Below are 20,111 nucleotides of genomic sequence, written 5' to 3' on the forward strand. Positions count from 1 at the left end.
CACATCTTTTGTCACATAAGGTTCTGGGGATTCAGATGTGGATATATCTTTTGGGGGGGGTCACTATTGCGCCCACTACACATGACTTTTGGGGGGAACCATTTTCTATTTTTTTTAAAAAATTTATTTAGTTTATTGGGCTTCCCTGCTGGCGCAGTGGTTGAGAGTCCGCCTGCCGATGCAGGGGACACGGGTTTGTGTCCCGGTCCGGGAAGATCCCACATGCCGCGGAGCGGCTGGGCCCGTGAGCCATGGCCACTGAGCCTGCGCGTCCGGAGCCTGTGCTCCGCAACGGGAGAGGCCACAGCAGTGAGAGGCCCGCGTACCGCAAAAAAAAAAAAAAAAAGAAAAATATTATTTATTTTTGGCTGCGTTGGGTCTTCGTTGCTGTTCGTGGGCTCTATCTAGTTGCGGTGAGCGGGGGCTACTCTTTATTGCGGCGCGTGGGCTTCTCATTGCAGTGGCTTCTCTTGTCACAGAGCACAGGCTCTAGGCACACAGGCTTCTGTAGTTGTGGTGCGTGGGCCCAGTACTTGTGGCACTCGGGCACTAGATCGCAAGCTCAATAGTTGTGGTGCACGGGCTTAGTTGCTCTGTGGCATGTGGAATCTTCCTGGACCAGGGCTTGAACCCGTGTCCCCTGCATTGGCAGGCAGATTCCTAACCACTGCACCACCAGAGAAGCCCCCATTTTCTATTTTTGTTTGAGGTAATCATTGCTTTGTTTTGTTTTAACTTTCTATGCAACTACCATTACATCATCCCAAAGTTCTTTGAGAAGCATAACACCATCAAACATATCGAGGAATCAGTCGACTCCCTTGTCATAATTTCTAGACAGTTTCCAGAAGCCGCATATCCTTCTCCATTCCATATCGGTTGCCACGTAGCTGCCATCCTGGGACTCCATTTAATCTTAAATTCCACTTTCTTTTTAAATTGAAGTATAGCTGATGTACAATGTTGTGGTAGTTTCAGTTATCCAGAACAGTGATTCACATATATATATATCCACTCCTCTGTTGATGGACATTTAGGTTGCTTCCATGTCTTGACTATCATAAATAATGCTGCAGTGAACATTGGGGTGCGTGTATCTCTTCAGATTATGGTTTTCTTCAGATACATGCCCAGGAATGGGCATATGGTAGCTCTATTTTGAGTTGTTGTTGTTGTTGTTGTTTTTTTTTTTGCGGTACGTGGGCCTCTCACTGTTGTGGCCTCTCCCATTGCAGAGCACAGGCTCCGGATGCACAGGCTCAGCGGCCATGGCTCACGGGCCCAGCCGCCCTGCGGCATGTGGGATCTTCCTGGACCGGGGCACGAACCCGTGTCCCCTGCATCGGCAGGCGGGCTCTCAACCACTGCGCCACCAGGGAAGCCCTATTTTTAGTTTTTTAAGGAACCTCCATACTGTTTTCCATAGTGGCTGCACAAATTTACATTCCCACCAACAGTGTAGGAGGGTTCCCTTTTCTCCACACCCTCTCCAGCATTTATTATTTATACATTTTATAGATTTATAGATTTTTTGATGATGGCCATTCTGGCTGGTGTGAGGTGATAACTCGTTATAGTTTTGATTTGCATTGCTCTGATAATTGACAGTGTTGAGTATCCTTTCATGTGCCTTTTGGCCATCTCTTTTGCCTCCCTTCTGTTTTAGCTCACAGAAGAAGATACAGAGAGAAGATGAGGATGAAAATATTGGTCCTGTGGGACAGCACCCCTTGGCCTGATGGCCATATATATCTCCACAACACGGTGGAGCACAGGAACGCAGAGAGCTGAGGAGACGACTGCATCCGAGCCGGCCTGGAGCCCAGCCACCGACAGTAGCATTGGAGGGCCTGGCGGGTGTTGGGAGGACCACCCTGGCCATGAAGGTCATGCTACACTGGGCAGAGGGCATACTCTTTCAGCACCAGTTCTCCTGTGTTTTCTACCTCAGCTGCCACAAGGTGGGAGAGATTGTGAAACCACCTTTGCTGGCCTGCTCTCCTGGGATTGGCCTGACTCTCAGGTCCCCATTGAAGAGTTCAGGAGTCATCCCAAGAGGCTCCTGTTTGCCACTGATGGCTTTGAAGAAATGACTGTGTCTTCCAACTTGTACGAAAGCCCGCCCTGTGCAGACTGGTACCAGCAGCTCCCAGTGGCCAGAATCCTACTCCACTTGTTGAAGAAGGAGTTGGTTCCCACAGCTACCTTACTGATAACGACCAGAGACTGTGGTAATCAAGATCTTAAAAATTTGTTAGTGAATCCATGAAGCTTGGGGAGAGAATCGGTTGTCGTCTCGGGGTTCACAGAGGGAGACCGGGAGGAGTATTTCATCAAGTTCTTTGGTGACCTAGACAAAGCTAATAAAATCTTGAATTGGTTAAGAAAAATGGAAACTCTTTTTGATTCCTGCTCTGCCCCCCTGGTGTGCTGGACTGTGTGTTCCAGCCTGAAGTGGCAGACGGCAAGTAATCCTTTCTGGCTGGCCACACAGACCACCACCAGCATCTATGCCTATTTTTTCTGCAGCTTCTTTGCCACGGCGGAGGTGAGCTTGTCAGATCAGAGCTTGCCGGAACAGTGGAGAGCCTTGTGCTGTCTGGCTGCAGAGGGGATGTGGTTCTCAAACTTCACATTTGCAAAAGAGGTCATGGAACAAGGGCATCTGGAAGCCTCTTTTATTGATTCTCTCTCGAGGTTGAATATTCTTCGAAAGGTCAGTGACTGTGAAGAGTGCATTTCTTTCACTCACCGAGGCTTCCAGGCGTTTTGGGGGGCCATGTTTTATGTGCTCTGGGGAACAAGAGGATCCCTTGGTGGTCCCTCAAAGCATCAAGAGATGAGGGTGTTCCTGAATGACGCCTTTGCTAACACAAACTTCTGCTGGCGTCAGATGGCTCTTTTGTCCTTTGGTCTTTTAAATACAGACCTAGCAAGAGAGCTAGAAGATACTTTACGCTGTGAAATGTCTCCCAGGGTAATGGACGAATTATTAGACTGGGCAGAAGGGTTGGAGAAGCGTGATGCTGTCTCAGTCCACTTCGGATTCCTACAGTTCTTCCAGTGCTTATGTGAGACTCAGGACGAAAATTTTATAAGGCAGAATTTGAATCACCTCCTTGAAGCTGATCTCGACATTCATGGGTATCAGCGCCTCCAGGTTTCTTCCTTTTGCCTAAAGCACGGTCAGAAGTTACGTAAGCTGAGGCTCTCTGTCAGCGGTCCCATCCTTGAGACGAAATTAACTTCTGCCTTGGAAACTCTGGAGTGAGTAATGGAAAACCGTCCCTTCCCTAAGCTTCTGTCATCTTCACAGGCTCTGCCCAAGTTCTTCCGTGAAAAACTGGGGGTCTGTGGTTGTGTTACCAATGGTTTTGGTTGACCAGACATTCTAGATGAGCTCCGGTCTGTGAGAACATTTTCCTTTAGGTGTCATGGAGGATTCCCTGGGTACTCAGCTCATCTCCTTAGAGGTAGATTTTATATCTCAGGCACTGCGTGTTGAAGGTGTGTGTGCCAGGCATTGTACTATAACACCTACTTGTGTCAAAATAATGCCCATAACTCAATGGAAGGGGATCTCTTATTCAGAGATGAGAAAACGGCAGAATAAAAGCACAATTTTCTTAGTCAGTGTGACTATTAAGTAGCCCAGCTCCCTTTCAGAGCTCCAGACCTTAAATAAAATGCTGTATGCCTCTCCTTTGAGCATACAGTGGAGCCAGGGTGGGACCGGTGGTGTCAACAAAATCCTAAAGCTTGTTCTGATGAGTTTGTCCCTTTGTCCTCCTGGAAGAAGAAACTTAAAAATACTTGAGCCACTTTTGGTTCTTCTCCTACGACCTTATCCCATCACTGACACTTCTGGCTTCTGAGCTGGAAGGTAAGGAAACCTGACTGTTCTGTTACTTATTTCAGGTCCCGGGAATGTTTTCTAAATTCTTATCTTGAGACAGGAGCTGCTGTTCATGTCTCAGATCCTTTCCTGTTTAACCCTCAAATCTATAAGAAGCCCCAGTCCAATTTGGATTGAACAAGTTAAGATTTTGAATAGATGAATTTCTTTGTGTTCACCCACATTGGAGTATTAGTAAGATGCTTGGTTTGGGAGTCTGGGGTAATTAATGTCCAATACATATAGACTATCATTTGTCCTATTTGGAATCCGTAAAAGTTAAGTAGGGGACTTGATTCAGGTAGCATTCACTGTTGGGTCATGTAAGTGCCCTTTACTCTAAGTGATTTTCTAAGGATCATCCCACTTATTATGAGAATTAATGCCCAGACATCAGTCCTCACTTTATGCGTGATCACCTGAAGACTTAAGGAAGTTTAAGACCTTCCCTAAAGTTCCTAACAGATCTTCTGATGTTGGGTTACGTCCTACTTTTCTACAGCACAGCTTCTTACTGCTTTTTCTCCTCAGCGGTTTTAAACTCTGTATATCAGTATTAACTGGGGTGTTAAACACATGAAAGTACAGGCGTGTATACACAACACACACACACACACATACAAGTACACTTGAGGTTGGAAACAACTACTTTAACCAGTTACAATTCTGGACTATGGAATAGAACTTTATATATCCTCCAGGTGCTTTCAGAATATATTCTTCGTTTTACTTCCCTCATCTCATAAAAAAATTTAATTTCTGACTGTATTGCTCTTTTATTGTTAACATTGAGAGCCTACTGCATAAGCGAAATTCTAAATAATTAGAATTCTAATAATTCTAAGATCTAAATATTTGCATGAATCTTCTTTAATCATCACAAAATCCTATGAGAGTTAATTTTTTTTTTTTTTTTTTTGTAGTACGCGGGCCTCTCACTGTTGTGGCCTCTCCTATTGCAGAGCACAGGCTCCGGACGCGCAGGCTCAGTGGCCATGGCTCACGGGCCCAGCCGCTCCGCGGCATGTGGGATCTTCCCAGACCGGGGCACGAACCCGTGTCCCCTGCATCGGCAGGCAGACTCTCAACCACTGCGCCACCAGGGAAACCTGAGAGTTAATTTTACTAGGCACATTTTGGAGATAGAAAGGTGGAGCACAGAGATTAGATACTAAGAGGCAGAGCTCTGAATCTGTCTTAAGTCTATTTAACTTTAAGTCTGAACTCTTAGGGATTATACCTGTGGTCCGCCTCACTTACATGGTTGCTTTCCTCCAAAAAGAATCGTTCAGGATTGTGGGAATAAAACACCTGGTGTTGTGCAAACTGTGCTTTTTTGGTTACACATTTTCATATTCAGAACTGCAGTTCTGAGTCTCTTTTGTTAAGGTCTTTTCTTGCCTCCTGTAGATCATATTCTGGGTGTTGGTTGAGTTTTATTTACTCTCATCAGCCTTCTCTCTCTCCCTCACAAAGGACAGGGGTTGCCGATTTCAGGAAACATCAGTGGGAGGACACTTGCTCTGTGTTTTGCAATGGGAACATGAGAGAGCTGGACCTGAGTAACAGCAAGCGTAATACTTCATCTATGAAGGAACTGTTATAAGCTGAGAAGTCCAAGGTGCAAACTCCAAAAACTGACGTAAGTGTGAGACTCTCGTGGTTTGAAGAATGCAATAGGAGAATAACCCACTTTTTTTTTTTCCTTTTTGATGACAGCCGTGAGTTATCTATTGGCCAGAAAGTAAGCTAGGTACGCGGGAGAATAAAATAAAGGGACTTACATTCATGAAGCCACTAATTAGGCAAAGTAGATTGAAATTTAAGAAAAGGGCCATCTGCGGCGGCTGTAGGTGGCAAGTGGGTCAGAAGGGATTCGACCATTCTAGAGCACGTTGTTTTAGAGCCATTCACAACTCCTTGTCATGAATGTGGCGTTAGAATTCAGTTAGTAGATGACATTCCCTTGTAAAGGGCATCCTTTATTTCTGCTTGTATTTGAAGCTGAACCTTAAATAGTTTAGGTATCACAGCGGCAACTCAGATGGGGGGTTCTGGCATCACCTCTACAGAAAGTTGTACAGTGTGATTTTCTGAGAGGAAGTACCCACAAAACATAGAAGATGGAATATTTAGGGTACCACCGTGAAACTAAAAATGATGACTCAAAAAAATAATTCATCTCATGTTTTTAACTGAAAAAGGGCAATCTCTCTTGCACGAGAGATACATGTAGACAAACTACTTTTTCCTTAAGACCTTTAAGGTGGACTTGTTTTTGAGCCAAATACGAAGGAATAGAAAATGTCTAGGGCATGGTAGGGGCAGAGTGTTTGAGAAGAGCTAAAGGTATGTGGAGTCCATGAGACGTGCTCTGTGTCTTAAGGAAAGGTGAGTCATTTGTGGTACAGCATTTATTCATTCAATAGGTATTTATTGAGCATCTGGTATCTGTTCTGAGGTTATAGCAGTGAACAGAACAGGTCATTCTTGCCTTCATGGAGCCTACACTGGGTTGGAGAAACAAACTTAAATAATCAGGATGGTATATGAGATGGTGACATCTCCCAAAAAAGAAGGAAATCAGTTCAGCAACTCAGAAAGGGTGGGAAAGAGGGAAGCTTTGCACTTTTAGATAGGGGAGGCCCCCTCTGCCTTCCCTATCTACCTGAAAGATATTTGAGTAAAGATCTGTACATTGGATATGAAGCATGATTTGGGATTGAAACTTAGTGGTCCTGTAGCATGCTGCAAGTAGAAACGACAGATTCTCAAATCTGGCCCGAAGATAGGGAAGAATTAGCAGGTGGAGTTCGACCTTGAGGGAGAAGCCAGGGAAGAAATTAACTGATAAAGGACACAGCAAGTAGTACTTAGAGTGGAATTTGAGATGGAATTTGGTTAGATGTTCTGGAGTCTAGGACAACTAACTCTATCCTACTCTTCCTCCACCTTTCTCAAGGTCATGCCTCAAGGTCTAAAAATCAGATGCAGGCACTGATTCAACGATTTAAGAGCAGAAGAGTTGACGATGTTTTTCCTCACACTTCTGTGTGTTGAGTGAACCAGATCAAATACACGGGTGGCAGGCTTAAACAGCCTTTGATGTCCTTTTCCTTTCTCTCTCCCCCTCTCCCCCTCTCCCCCTCTCCCCCTCTCCCCCTCTCCCCCTCTCCCCCTCTCCCCCCTCTCTCCCTCTCCTCCCCTCCCCCTCCCTTCTTTCTTCCTTCCTTCCTTCCTTCTTTCCTTTCTTCTATTTTCATTCTATAACTTAGTTCTCAAGATAAGGAGAAACAAGTTCAAGAAAAAAACGAGAGAGTTCTCACCAGTCCTCTCTGGGTTGGTGTGGGGTGGGTGGTCACCTCCCTAGAAGAGTGTCGGCAGCCCCAGGACATCTTACATTAGATCTGGGGAGGAGTGGGGAGAAGATGGATTCCTGACTTCATACATCCAACTGAGCTTAGTGATCATATTTGACATTGCCTTTTCAACATTTTAGTACCATGACTCAAATCAATGTTTGGACTCCTCTTATGTTTTTTTGTTTTAAAAAATTAATTAAATTTATTTTTGGCCGCTTTGGGTCTTCGTCGCTGCATGTGGGCTTTCTCTAGTTGTGGCGAGCAGGGGCTATTCTTTGTTGTGGTGTGTGGGCTTCTCATTGCGGTGACTTCTCTTGTTGCAGAGCACGGGCTCTAGAGCGCAGGCTCAGTAGTTGTGGTGCACAGGCTTAGTTGCTCCGCAGCATGTGGGATCTTCCTGGACCAGAGCTCAAACCCGTGTCCCCTGCATTGGCAGGTGGATTCTTAACCACTGCGCCACCAGGGAAGTCCCTCCTCTTATGTCTTGTACATCATCCTTGAGGTTGTGTACGTGTGTGTTAGAAAGGAAAGATGAGGAAGCAGGCTTCTCTCCCCAAACTTTCTCACTGCCTCTCTTCCTCAGGTGCAAGTCGGTGTCTCCTGTGAAGATTCTGAAGGAGCTTGTCATCATGCTTCATGGTAACCACAAGCTGACCCACCTGGATCTGAGCTCTAACAACCTAGGAATTACTGTGTCCAAGATGATTTTTAGAACTTTGAGGCACTCAGCCTGCAACCTCAAGTATCTGTGGTAAGTCTTTGCTCTTCCAGATCTGTCCCCAAGATCACGCGTAGGTTTGATGATTCATTGGGAGGACAGGAGTCAACACTGCAGGAAAAGAATACAGAGAAAGACTAGCAAAGGGGGACAAAAATGCATCGGTGTAGAGCAGTTGTTCTCAAATTTTAACGTATATCAGAATCACTCAAGGGCGCATGTTAAAACACAGGTTCCTGGAATCCACCCCCAGGACCCAGCAGGTCTATTGAGGGGCCTGATAACTAGCATTTCTAATAGACTCTGAGGTGATGCCGGACTGTGGACCACACTTTGAGTAGCACTGACTTGAAAGGGCGTAGCCGTCTTGTCTTTGAAGGGATGAGACACAGGGAGAAATCAGCTCTTGTTCATGGAGCAAGGGGGTCTCTAAACAAAGACCACTCTTCCCAGGAGTAACTGCCTATCCTGGGGCCTCTTTGATAGGTTGGAATCGTGTGGCCTCACCCCTAGGGTTTGTCATCAGCTCTTTGTGGAACTCAGCAAGAACTCAAGTCTGAAATTCCTCAGCCTGGGGGACAATGATCTCTCTCACGTTGAGCTGAAAAGACTGCAGGGGCCCACTGGGATGTCCAAGTGCTCCCTGAAGCAGCTGTCGTAAGTCCTCCTGCTTTTTCAAAAATACTTTCTTTGCGAGTTTGAGTGGCAGTGTGGGGTTGGCAGTGGGACTGTGTTTCGGGAGCCTTGGGGATCCCCCTGTTGGTCCCGCATCCCGCTGACACGGTTCTTGTCATCTTCATCCTTCTCACCGTTCTCCTTAGGGCTCCATCTCAGCCAGCTTTGCCTCCACCTTGGTCTTGGGCACCTTGACCATCAGCTTCTCTTGTACAACCTCCTTAGGCTTCTGCCAGCCTCCTCCAAACACAGTGGTTTTCAGCGAGGGCCAGTTTTGTCCCCACTGGGCACATTAGGCAGTGTCTGGACCCACGCTTGTCTTTCAGCTTTGGGAAGGGGAGGACGCTCCAGGCATCTAGTGGGTAATCTCGTGCTCCTGGCATTGACCAGGTGTGATCAATATCCTACGATGTACTGGAGGGCCCCCTGCAGTCAAGAATGATCTGCCCTAAAGGTCAGTAGGAATGAGAATGAGACATCTTACCTTTACCCACATTATTCTCCTCCATGAAAATTATGTTCCTTATCTAATTTAACTTTTCCATGATTTTGGGTCCCAGATGTATGGCCCAAGGGACTGAGAGTTTGAGAAGGAGATAGGAAACCGGGCATAGCTGGGGCCCACCTTGCATCTTCCCCTCCCACAGCCTGGAGAAATGCAGCCTGTTGGCGGCCCACTGTCAGGACCTGGCCTTGCTTCTCATCAGCACCCAGGGAATGACTCGACTGTGCCTGGGAATTAATCAGCTCCAGGATGATGACGTGAGGCTGCTGTGTGCTTCCCTGCCTCACCCCGAGTGTGTCTGAGAGAGACTGGTGTAAGTTCCTCCTCATTCGGTGTCTGGAAATGACCCTCCGTGGGGTTAGGCGTTGAAGAAGACAGTGGCTCCTTCATTCGGGATCCAGTTATGTCGTTGAAAACTAACGTTCATGGAGCACTTACTCAATGTGCTAGTCATTGCTCTAAACACAGATTCTGAGTAGCACCCCCAAATCTGTTGAATCAGTCTCTGGAGATGGTGACAAGAAATTCAGTTTTAACAGGGACTCCAGGAAATTTTTAAAAGATACTTATTTATTTATTTGGCTGTGCCAGGTCTTAGTTGCGGCATGTGGGATCTTCACTGCAGCATGCGGGATCTTTAGTTGTGGCATGTGGGATCCTTTTTTTCTTTCAATTAATTTTTATTGGGGTATAGCTGCTTTACAGCGTTGTGTTAGCTTCTACTGCACAGCAAAATGAATCGGTCGTGCATATACATATATCCCCTCCACTTCGGACACTACAGTGCATTAAGTAGGGTTCCCTGTGCTATACAGTGTGTTCCCATCAGTTGTCTATTCTATACATAGTATCAATAGTGTATAGGCGTCAATCCCAATCTCCCAATTCCTCCCACCCCACCCCTTTCCCCCTTCATATCCATACATTTGTTTTTTACATCTGTCTCTATATTTCTGCTTGGCAATTAAGGTCATCTATACCATTTTTCTAGATTCTACATATATGCGTTAATATACGATATTTTTCTCTTTCTGACTTACTTCACTCTGTATGACAGTCTCTAGGTCCATCCACCTCACTACAAATAACTCAACTTTGTTTCTTTTAATGGCTGAGTAATATTCCGTTGTATATATGTGCCACATCTTCTTTCTCCATTCATCTGATGATGGACACTTAGGTTGTTTCCATCTCTGGGCTATTGTAAATAGAGCTGCAATGAACATTTTGGTACATGACTCTTTTTGAATTATGGTTTCTCAGGGTATATGCCCAGCAGTGGGATTGCTGGGTTGTATGGCAGTTCTATTTTTAGATTTGTAAGGAACCTCCATACTGTTCTCCATAGTGGCTGTATCAATTTACATTCGTACCAACAGTGCAATAGGGTTCCCTTTTCTATGCAACCTCTCCAGCATTTATTGTTTGTAGATTTTTTGATGATGGCCATTCTGACTGGTGTGAGATGATATCTCATTGTAGTTTTGATTTGCATTTCTCTAATGATTAATGATGTTGAGCATTCTTTCATGTGTTTGTTGGCAGTCTGTATATCTTCTTTGGAGAAATATCTCTTTAGGTCTTCTGCCCATTTTTGGACTGGGTTGTTTGTTTTTTTGATATTGAGCTGCATGAGCTGCTTGTAAATTTTGGAGATTAATCCTTTGTCAGTTGCTTCATTTGCAAATATTTTCTCCCATTCTGAGGGTTGACTTTTGGTCTTGTTTATGGTTTCCTTTGCTGTGCAAAAGCTTTGAAGTTTCATTAGGTCCCATTTGTTTATTTTTGTTTTTATTTCCATTTCTCTAGGGGGTGGGTCAAAAAGGATCTTGCTGTGATTTATGTCATAGAGTGTTCTGCCTATGTTTTCCTCTAAGAGTTTGATAGTTTCTGGCCTTACATTTAGGTCTTTAATCCATTTTGACCTTATTTTTGTGTATGGTGTTAGGGAGTGATCTAACCTCATACTTTTACATGTACCTGTCCAGTTTTCCTAGCAGCACTTACTGAAGAGGCTGTCCTTTCTCCACTGTATATTCCTGCCTCCTTTATCAAAGATAGGGTGACCATATGTGCATGGGTTTATCTCTGGGCTTTCTATCCTGTTCCAGTGATCTTTCTGTTTTTGTGCCAGTACCATACTGTCTTGATTACTGCAGCTTTGTAGTATAGTCTGAAGCCAAGGAGCCTGATTCCTCCAGCTCCGTTTTTCGTTCTCAAGATTACTTTGGCTATTTGGGGTCTTTTGTGTTTCCATACAAATTGTGAAATTTTTTGTCCTAGTTCTGTGAAAAATGCCAGTGGTAGTTTGATAGGGATTGCATTGAATCTGTAGATTGCTTTGGGTAGTAGTCATTTTCACAATGTTGATTCTTCCAATCCAAGAACATGGTATATCTCTCCATCTATTTGTATCATCTTTAATTTCTTTCATCAGTGTCTTATAATTTTCTGCATACAGGTCTTTTGTCTTCTTAGGTAGGTTTAATCCTAAATATTTTATTCTTTTTGTTGCAGTAGTAAATGGGAGTGTTTTTTAATTTCACTTTCAGATTCTTCATCATTAGTGTATAAGAATGGCAGAGATTTCTGTGCATTAATTTTGTATCCTGCTACTTTACCAGATTCATTGATTAGCTCTAGTAGTTTTCTGGTAGCATCTTTAGGATTCTCTATGTAGAGTATCATGTCATCTGCAAACAGTGACAGCTTTACTTCTTCTTTTCCAATTTGGATTCCTTTTATTTTCTTTTCTTCTCTGATTGCTGTGGCTAAAACTTCCAAAACTATGTTGAATAACAGTGGTGAGAGTGGGCAACCTTGTCTTGTTCCTGATCTTAGTGGAAATGGTTTCAGTTTTTCACCATTGAGGATGATGTTGGCTGTGGATTTGTCATATATGGCCTTTATTATGTTGAGGAAAGTTCCCTCTGCCTACTTTCTGCAGGGTTTTTATCATAAATGGGTGTTGAATTTTGTCAAAAGCTTTCTCTGCATCTATTGAGATGATCATGTGGTTTTTCTCCTTCAATTTGTTAATATGGTTTATCACATTGATTGATTTGTGTATATTGAAGAATCCTTGCATTTCTGGAATAAACCCGACTTGATCATGGTGTATGATCCATTTAATGTGCTGTTGGATTCTGTTTGCTAGTATTTTGTTGAGGATTTTTGCATCTATGTCCATCAGTGATATTGGCCTGTAGTTTTCTTTCTTTGTGACATCCTTGTCTGGTTTTGGTATCAAGGTGATGGTGGCCTTGTAGAATGAGTTTGGGAGTGTTCCTCCCTCTGCTATATTTTGGAAGAGTTTGAGAAGGAGAGGTGTTAGCTCTTCTCTAAATGTTTGATAGAATTCGCTTGTGAAGCCATCTGGTTCTGGGCTTTTGTTTGTTGGAAGATTTTTAATCACAGTTTCAATTTCAGTGCTTGTGATTGGTCTGTTCATGTTTTCTATTTCTTCCTGATTCAGTCTTGGCAGGTTGTGCATTTCTAAGAATTTGTCCATTTCTTCCGGGTTGTCCATTTTATTGGCATATAGTTGCTTGTAGTAGTCTCTCATGATCTTTTGTATTTCTGCAGTGTCAGTTGTTACTTCTCCTTTTTCATTTCTAATTCTATTGATTTGAGTCTTCTCTTTTTTTCTTGATGAGTCTGGCTAATGGTTTATCAATTTTGTTTATCTTCTCAAAGAACCAGCTTTTAGTTTTATTGATCTTTGCTATCGTTTCCTTCATTTCTTTTTCATTTATTTCTGATCTGATCTTTATGATTTCTTTCCTTCTGCTAACTTTGGGGTTTTTTGGTTCTTCTTTCTCTAATTGCTTTAGGTGCAAGGTTAGGTTGTTTATTTGAGATGTTTCTTGAGGTACGCTTGTATAGCTATAAACTTCTGTCTTAGAACTGCTTTTGCCGCATCCCATAGGTTTTGGGTCATCGTGTCTCCCTTGTCATTTGTTTCTAGGTATTTTTTGATTTCCTCTTTGATTTCTTCAGTGATCACTACGTTACTTAGTAGCATATTGTTTAGCCTCCATGTGTTTGTATTTTTTACAGAATTTTTCCTGTAATTGATATCTAGTCTCATAGCGTTGTGGTCAGAAAAGATACTTAATAGAATTTCAATTTTCTTAAATTTACCAAGGCTTGATTTGTGACCCAAGATATGATCTATCCTGGAGAATGTTCCATGAGCACTTGAGAAAAATGTGTATTCTGTTGTTTTTGGATGGAATGTCCTATAAATATCAATTAAGTCCATCTTGTTTAATGTATCATTTAAAGCTTGTGTTTCCTTATTTATTTTCATTTTGGATGATCTGTCCATTGGTGAAAGTGGGGTGTTAAAGTCCCCTACTATGAATGTGTTACTGTCGATTTCCCCTTTTATGACTGTTAGTATTTGCCTTATGTATTGAGGTGCTCCTATGTTGGGTGCATAAATTTTTACAATTGTTATATCTTCTTCTTGAATCGATCCCTTGATCATTATGTAGTGTCCTTCTTTGTCTCTTCTACTAGTCTTTATTTTAAAGTCTATTTTGTCTGATATGAGAATTGCTACTCCAGCTTTCTTTTGGTTTCCATTTGCATGGAATATCTTTTTCCATCCCCTTACTTTTCAGTCTGTATGTGTCTCTAGGTCTGAAGTGGGTCTCTTGTAGACAGCATATATATGGGTCTTGTTTTTGTATCCATTCATCCAGTCTTTGTCTTTTGGTTGGAGCATTTAGTCCATTTACATTTAAGGTAATTATCGATATGTATGTTCCTATTCCCATTTTCTTAATTGTTTTGGGTTTGTTATTGTACGTCTTTTCCTTCTCTTGTGTTTCTTGCCTAGAGAAGTTCCTTTAGCATTTGTTGTAGAACTGGTTTGGTGGTGCTGAACTCTCTCAGCTTTTGCTTGTCTTAAATGTTTAAATTTCTCCATCAAATCTGAATGAGATCCTTGCTGGGTAGAGTAATCTTGGTTGCAGGTTTTTCTCCTTCATCACTTTTTTTTTTTTTTTTTTTTTTTTTTGCGCGGTATGTGGGCCTCTCACTGTTGTGGCCTCTCCCATTGTGGAGCACAGGCTCCGGACGTGCAGGCTCAATGGCCATGGCTCACGGGCCCAGCCGCTCCGTGGCATGTGGGATCCTCCCGGACCAGGGCATGAATCCGTGTCCCTTGCTTCGGCAGGCGGACTCTCAACCACGGTGCCGCCAGGGAAGCCCCATCCTTCATCACTTTAAATATGTCCTGCCAGTCCCTTCTGGCTTGCAGAGTTTCTGCTGAAAGATCAGCTGTTAACCTTATGGGGATTCCCTTGTGTGTTATTTGTTGTTTTTCCCTTGCTGCTTTTTAAAAAATTAATTAATTAATTAATTAATTTTTGGCTGTGTTGGGTCTTCGTTTCTGTGCGAGGGCTTTCTCTAGTTGCGGCGAGCGGGGGCCACTCTTCATCGTGGTGCACGGGCCTCTCACTGTCATGGCCTCTCTTGTTGCGGAGCCCAGGCTCCAGACGTGCAGGCTCAGTAATTGTAGCTCACGGGCCTAGTTGCTCCGCGGCATGTGGGATCTTCCCAGACCAGGGCTCGAACCCGTGTCCCCTGCATTGGCAGGCAGATCCTCAACCACTGTGCCACCAGGGAAGCCCCCCTTGCTGCTTTTAATATGTTTTCTTTGTATTTAATTTTTGACAGTTTGATTAATATGTATCTTGGCGTATTTCTCCTTGGATTTATCCTGTATGGGACTCTCTGTGCTTCCTGGACTTGATTAACTATTTCCTTTCCCATATTAGGGAAGTTTTCAATTATAATCTCTTCAAATATTTTCTCAGTCCCTTTTTCTCTTCTTCTTCTGGAACCCCTATAATTCGAATGTTGGTGCATTTAATGTTGTCCCAGAGGTCTCCAAGACTGTCCTCAGTTCTTTTTATTCTTTTTTCTTTATTCTGCTCTGCAGTAGTTATTTCCACTATTTTATCTTCCAGGTCACTTATCCGTTCTTCTGCCTCAGTTATTCTGCTATTGATCCCATCTAGAGTATTTTTCATTTCATTTACTGTGTTGTTCATCATTGTTTGTTTCATCTTTAGTTCTTCTAGGTCCTTGTTAAATGTTTCTTGCATTTTGTCTATTCTATATCCAAAATTTTGGATCATCCTTACTATCATTATTCTGAATTCTTTTTCAGGTAGACTGCCTATTTCCTCTTCATTTGTTAGGTCTGGTGGGTTTTTATCCACTCCTTCATCTGCTGTCTGTTTTTCTGTCTTCTCATTTTGCTTATCTTACTGTGTTTGGGGGTCTCCTTTTTGCAGGCTGCAGGTTCGTAGTTCCTGTTGTTTTTGGTGTTGTCCCCAGTGGCTAAAGTTGGTTCAGTGGGTTGTGTAGGCTTCCTGGTGGAGGGAACTAGTGCCTGTGTTCCGGTGGATGAGGCTGGATCTTGTCTTTCTGGTGGGCAGGTCCACGTCTGGTGGTATGTTTTGGGGTGTCTGTGGACTTATTATGATTTTAGGCAGCCTCTCTGCTAATGGGTGGGGTTGTGTTCCTGTCTTGCTAGTTGTTTGACATAGGGTGTCCAGCACTGTAGCTTGCTGGTCGTTGAGTGAAGCAGAGTGCTGGTGTTGAGATGGAGATCTCTGGGAGATTTTCGCCGTTTGATGTTATGTGGAGCTGGGAGGTCTCTTGTGGACAGTGTCCTGAAGTTGGCTCTCCCACCTCAGAGGCACAGCAGTGACTCCTGGCTGAGCACAAGAGCCTTTCATCACATGGCTCAGAATAAAAGGGAGAAAAAGTAGAAAGAAAGAATTAGTAGAAGTAGAAAGAAAGAAAGGAGGGAAGGAGGAAGGAAGGAAGGAGGGAAGGAAGGAAAAATAGAAAGAAAGAAGATAAAGTAAAATAAAGTAAGATAAAATATAATAAAGTTATTAAAATAAAAAATAATTATTAAGAAAAAAATTAAAAAAAAAAGGGACGGATAGAACCCTAGGAGAAATGGTGGAAGCAAAGCTATACAGACAAAATCTCACACAGAAGCATACACATACACACTCACAAAAAGAGGAAAAGGGAAAAAATCATACATCTTGCTCTCGAAGCCCACCTCCTCAATTTGGGATGACTCGTTGTCTATTCATGTATTCTACAGATGCAGGTACATCAGGTTGATTGTGGAGCTTTAATCCGCTGCTCCTGAGGCTGCGGGGAGAGATTTCCCTTTCTCTTCTTTGTTCGCACAGCTCCCGGGGCTCAGCTTTGGATTTGGCCCCGCTTCTGCGTGTAGGTCGCTGGAGGGCGTCTGTTTTTCGCTCAGACAGGACGGGGTTAAAGGAGCCGCTGACTGGGAGCTGTGGCTCACTCAGGCCTGGGGGGAAGGAGGGGTACGGAGTGCGGGCCGAGCCTGCGGCGGCAGAGGCCAGCGTGACATTGCACCAGCCTGAGGTGCGCCGTGCGTTCTCCCGGGGAAGTTGTCCCTGGATCCCGGGACCCTGGCAGTGGCGGGCTGCACAGGCTCCCCGGAAGGAGGGTGTGGATGGTGACCTGTGCTCGCACATAGGCCCCTTGGTGGCGGCAGCAGCTGCCTTAGCGTCTCGTGCCCGTCTCTGGGGTCCGCGCTGATACCCGCGGCTCGCGCCCATCTCTGGAGCTCCTTTAAGCAGTGCTCTTAATCCCCTCTCCTCGCGCACCAGGAAACAAAGAGGGAAGAAAAAGTCTCTTGCCTCTTAGGCTGGTCCAGACTTTTCCCCGGACTCCCTCCCGGCTAGCCGTGGTGCACTAACGCCCTGCAGGTTGTGCTCACGCCGCCAGCCCCAGTCCTCTCCCTGCGCTCCGACTGAAGCCCGAGACTCAGCTCGCAGCCCCGCCTGCCCCGGCGGGTGAGCAGACAAGCCTCTCGGGCTGGTGAGTGCCGGTTGGCACCGATCCTCTGTGTGGGAGTCTCTCCGCTTTGTCCTCCACACCCCTGTTGCTGTGCTCTCCTCCATGGCTCCGAAGCTCCCCCCACTCTGCCACCCGCAGTCTCTGCCCGAGAAGGGGCTCCTAGCATGTGGAAACCTTTTCTCCTTCACAGCTCCCTCCCACTGGTGCAGGTCCCGTCCCTATCCTTTTGTCTCTGTTTATTCTTTTTTTCTTTTGCCCTACCCAGGTACGTGGGGAGTTTCTTGCCTTTTGGGAGGTCTGAGGTCTTCCGCCAGCGTTCAGTAGGTGTTCCGTAGGAGTTGTTCCACGTGTAGATGTATTTCTGGTGTATCTGTGGGGAGGAAGGTGATCTCCGCGTCTTACTCTTCTGCCATCTTCCGCTCGTCCCCTGATCCCAAGTTTTGATCTAAGGACAGCCAAAGAAGATCTGGTTAACCTCTTGACAACCTCTTAGGAGGCACAGCACATCTGGAATATGATGTTCAGTATCTTTCAGAAGATCCATCGTAAAGATCTCTGTGAGGTCAACACCAGATGAAACCATGAGTCATGGGTAAGGCTGGGGGCAGTTTCTAGGAAGCCTTATGATTTTGATAAACTAAGAGCCAGCCTTCAGATCTGGAAGCCATAAGAAGACCAGTGATAGACTAGATGTGAGTCTTGTCCTGTCTTGGGACTTTCTGATTCTACCCAATTTTCTTCCATCCTTCTGTTAGGAAAGCAGCCAGCCAAAGGATTAGACCCAGCCAAAGAAAGTGCTCAAGCTAATGTAGATTCCAAGCATGACACTTTGCCATAGAACTGTAAGATCTGGCCAAAGAGATCCGTGGACGTGTGTGCAAAGGTTATGGAGAATTAACATACTAAGTACTCTGCTAAGTATATCGTGTTCATTGGCTCATTAAGATGATTGACAGACATCTCTGAGATAGATGTAATTACTCCAACTGAAAGAAATGTAGTATCTGAGACGTTAAGAGAAATTACCAAGATCATGAGTCTAGTCCAAAGTCGCTCAGGTAGCAGAGCGAAGACGCTAAGCTAAATGTAGCCAAGTCTAAATGCTGGGATCTTCTCTCATATCTTTTCCATCCCTTGTATGTTCTCCATCCATCTAGAAAGACTCAAATATGTACAGGGACCATCAATCCAGGAAATACAAATGTGCAAAGTAGTTGCCAGTTGTAGACGAAATGTGTATTGAGGTTCACTACGATTCCTCAGCTCGTGTTACCTTCCAGACAGTTACAACTTGTCTTATGGGGAAAAGATGTCAGTTTGTCTCCAGTCCTAGCCAAAAATAGATTATAGGGTATCCGTATTAAACTGTTGCTGATTTTTTATGTTAATGAGGTCCCAGTGTTTCCAGATCTTCTGATGCGAGAAGTCCGGGATCTGGAATGTTTGTATCTTTCAACTCTTAACTGTTGAAAAATATTTCAAATGAAAAGAACATGGCTTATACTTCAAGGAAAACCATCTTATGGGACAGGTCTTTGTTTAGTGATGCTTGCTTTAAACCTCTGGCATGAAATGAGAGGGTACTGGGGCGGGCAGGCGGGTGTGTGTGTGTGTGTGTCTGTGGCTATGCAGTAGGACCTGGTAGGCGATAGAGAAACTTGGCTAGGACATCTCACACACCCACCTTTTTTGAAACCTGAAAATCGCTTTTTTTGGAGTTATAATTAACACACAATATTATGTTAGTTTCAGGTGTATGACGTAGTGATTCGATATTTTTATACATTATAAAACAATCACCGCAGTAAATCCAGTTACTATCCGTCACCATTCAAAGTTGTTACAATATTATTGACTATATCCCTCATGTGTGCATTACATCCCTCTGACTTATTTATTGTATAGCTGGAAGTTTGTACCTCTTAATCTATTTAAACTGTTTTGTTCAACCCTCCCAGCCCCCTCCCCCTCTGTGTACCAGTTTGTTTTCTGTATCTATCTGCTTTTCAGATCTGCTCCCTGAAGATGTGTTTATAGTCAGAAAATATAAATCTAATAAATAGCAAAGCATATAAAGAGAATACAAAAAATTAGATAAAGTCACCTGAAATTATCCCACCCTGAGCTATATCCAGTAGCTTATAATAGCCGTATCCTTCAGGAATAGCCATATCCTTCAGCCGTATCCTTTCTTTTTTTAAATTTATTTTAATTTATTTATTTAGGCTGCTTTGGGTTTTCGTTGCTGTGCACGGGCTTTCTCTAGTGGTGACGAGCGGGAGCAACTGTTCGTTGCGGTGCACGGGCTTCTTGTTGTGGTGCTTCTCTTGTTACAGAGCACAGGCTCTAGGCACATGGGCTTCCCTAGCTGTGGAACGTGGGCTCAGTAGTTGTGGCACACGGGCTCTAGAGCACAGGCTCAGTAGTTGCGGTGCATGGGCTTAGTTGCTCCGCAGCATGTGGGATCTTCCAGGATCAGGGCTCGAACCCTTGTCCCCTGCATTGGCAGGCAGATTCTTAACTACTGCTCCAACAGGGAAGCCCCCTTCAGGAACTTTCTAAGCAGGTAGGCAGATACAAATGTACCCAAACGGAGTCATACTATACATTTCATTTTTAAAAATTTTATTCATTTATTTTTGCTGCATTGGGTCTTTGTTGCTGTGCGTGGGCTTTCTCTAGTTGTGGCGAGCGGGGGCTACTCCTCATTGCGGTGCGCGGGCTTCTCACTGTGGTGGCTTCTCTTGTTGCAGAGCACAGGCTCTAGGCACACAGGCTTCAGTAGTTGTGGCTCGTGGGTTCTAGAGCACAGGCTCAGTAGTTGTGGCGCACGGGCTTAGTTGCTCCGCAGCATGTGGGATCTTCCCAGACCAGGGCTCGAACCCTTGTCCCCTGCATTGGCAGGTGGATTCTTAACCACTGTGCCACCAGGGAAGCCCCTACATTTAATTTTTGAGCCATTTTTTACCACCAAACTTCATAAACCTTTTCAAATCAGGTTAAAAGCATATTAAATCTTCCCAGTTCTGGGTCTCCCTCCCAAGAGGTAAAAATTTACCAGTTTTCATAGGTATCCTTCCAAAG

General features: G+C 44.3%; 1 protein-coding gene across 1 annotated transcript in view; it reads left to right on the forward strand.

Annotated features, from left to right (window-relative positions):
• Positions 1-9,472, forward strand: part of NLRP13 (NLR family pyrin domain containing 13) — a 30,120-nt gene extending 20,648 nt beyond the window's left edge. The window contains 7 exon segments of the mRNA XM_073795673.1: positions 1,667-1,764; positions 1,767-1,971; positions 1,974-3,267; positions 5,372-5,491; positions 5,493-5,537; positions 7,841-8,008; positions 9,298-9,472. Of these exon segments, the coding sequence (XP_073651774.1) occupies positions 1,667-1,764; positions 1,767-1,971; positions 1,974-3,267; positions 5,372-5,491; positions 5,493-5,537; positions 7,841-8,008; positions 9,298-9,472 (2,105 nt within the window).
• Positions 9,473-20,111: the final 10,639 nt, after the last annotated feature.

This window comes from Tursiops truncatus, chromosome 19, assembly GCF_011762595.2.
Source record: "Tursiops truncatus isolate mTurTru1 chromosome 19, mTurTru1.mat.Y, whole genome shotgun sequence".
Lineage (NCBI taxonomy): Eukaryota > Metazoa > Chordata > Mammalia > Artiodactyla > Delphinidae > Tursiops > Tursiops truncatus.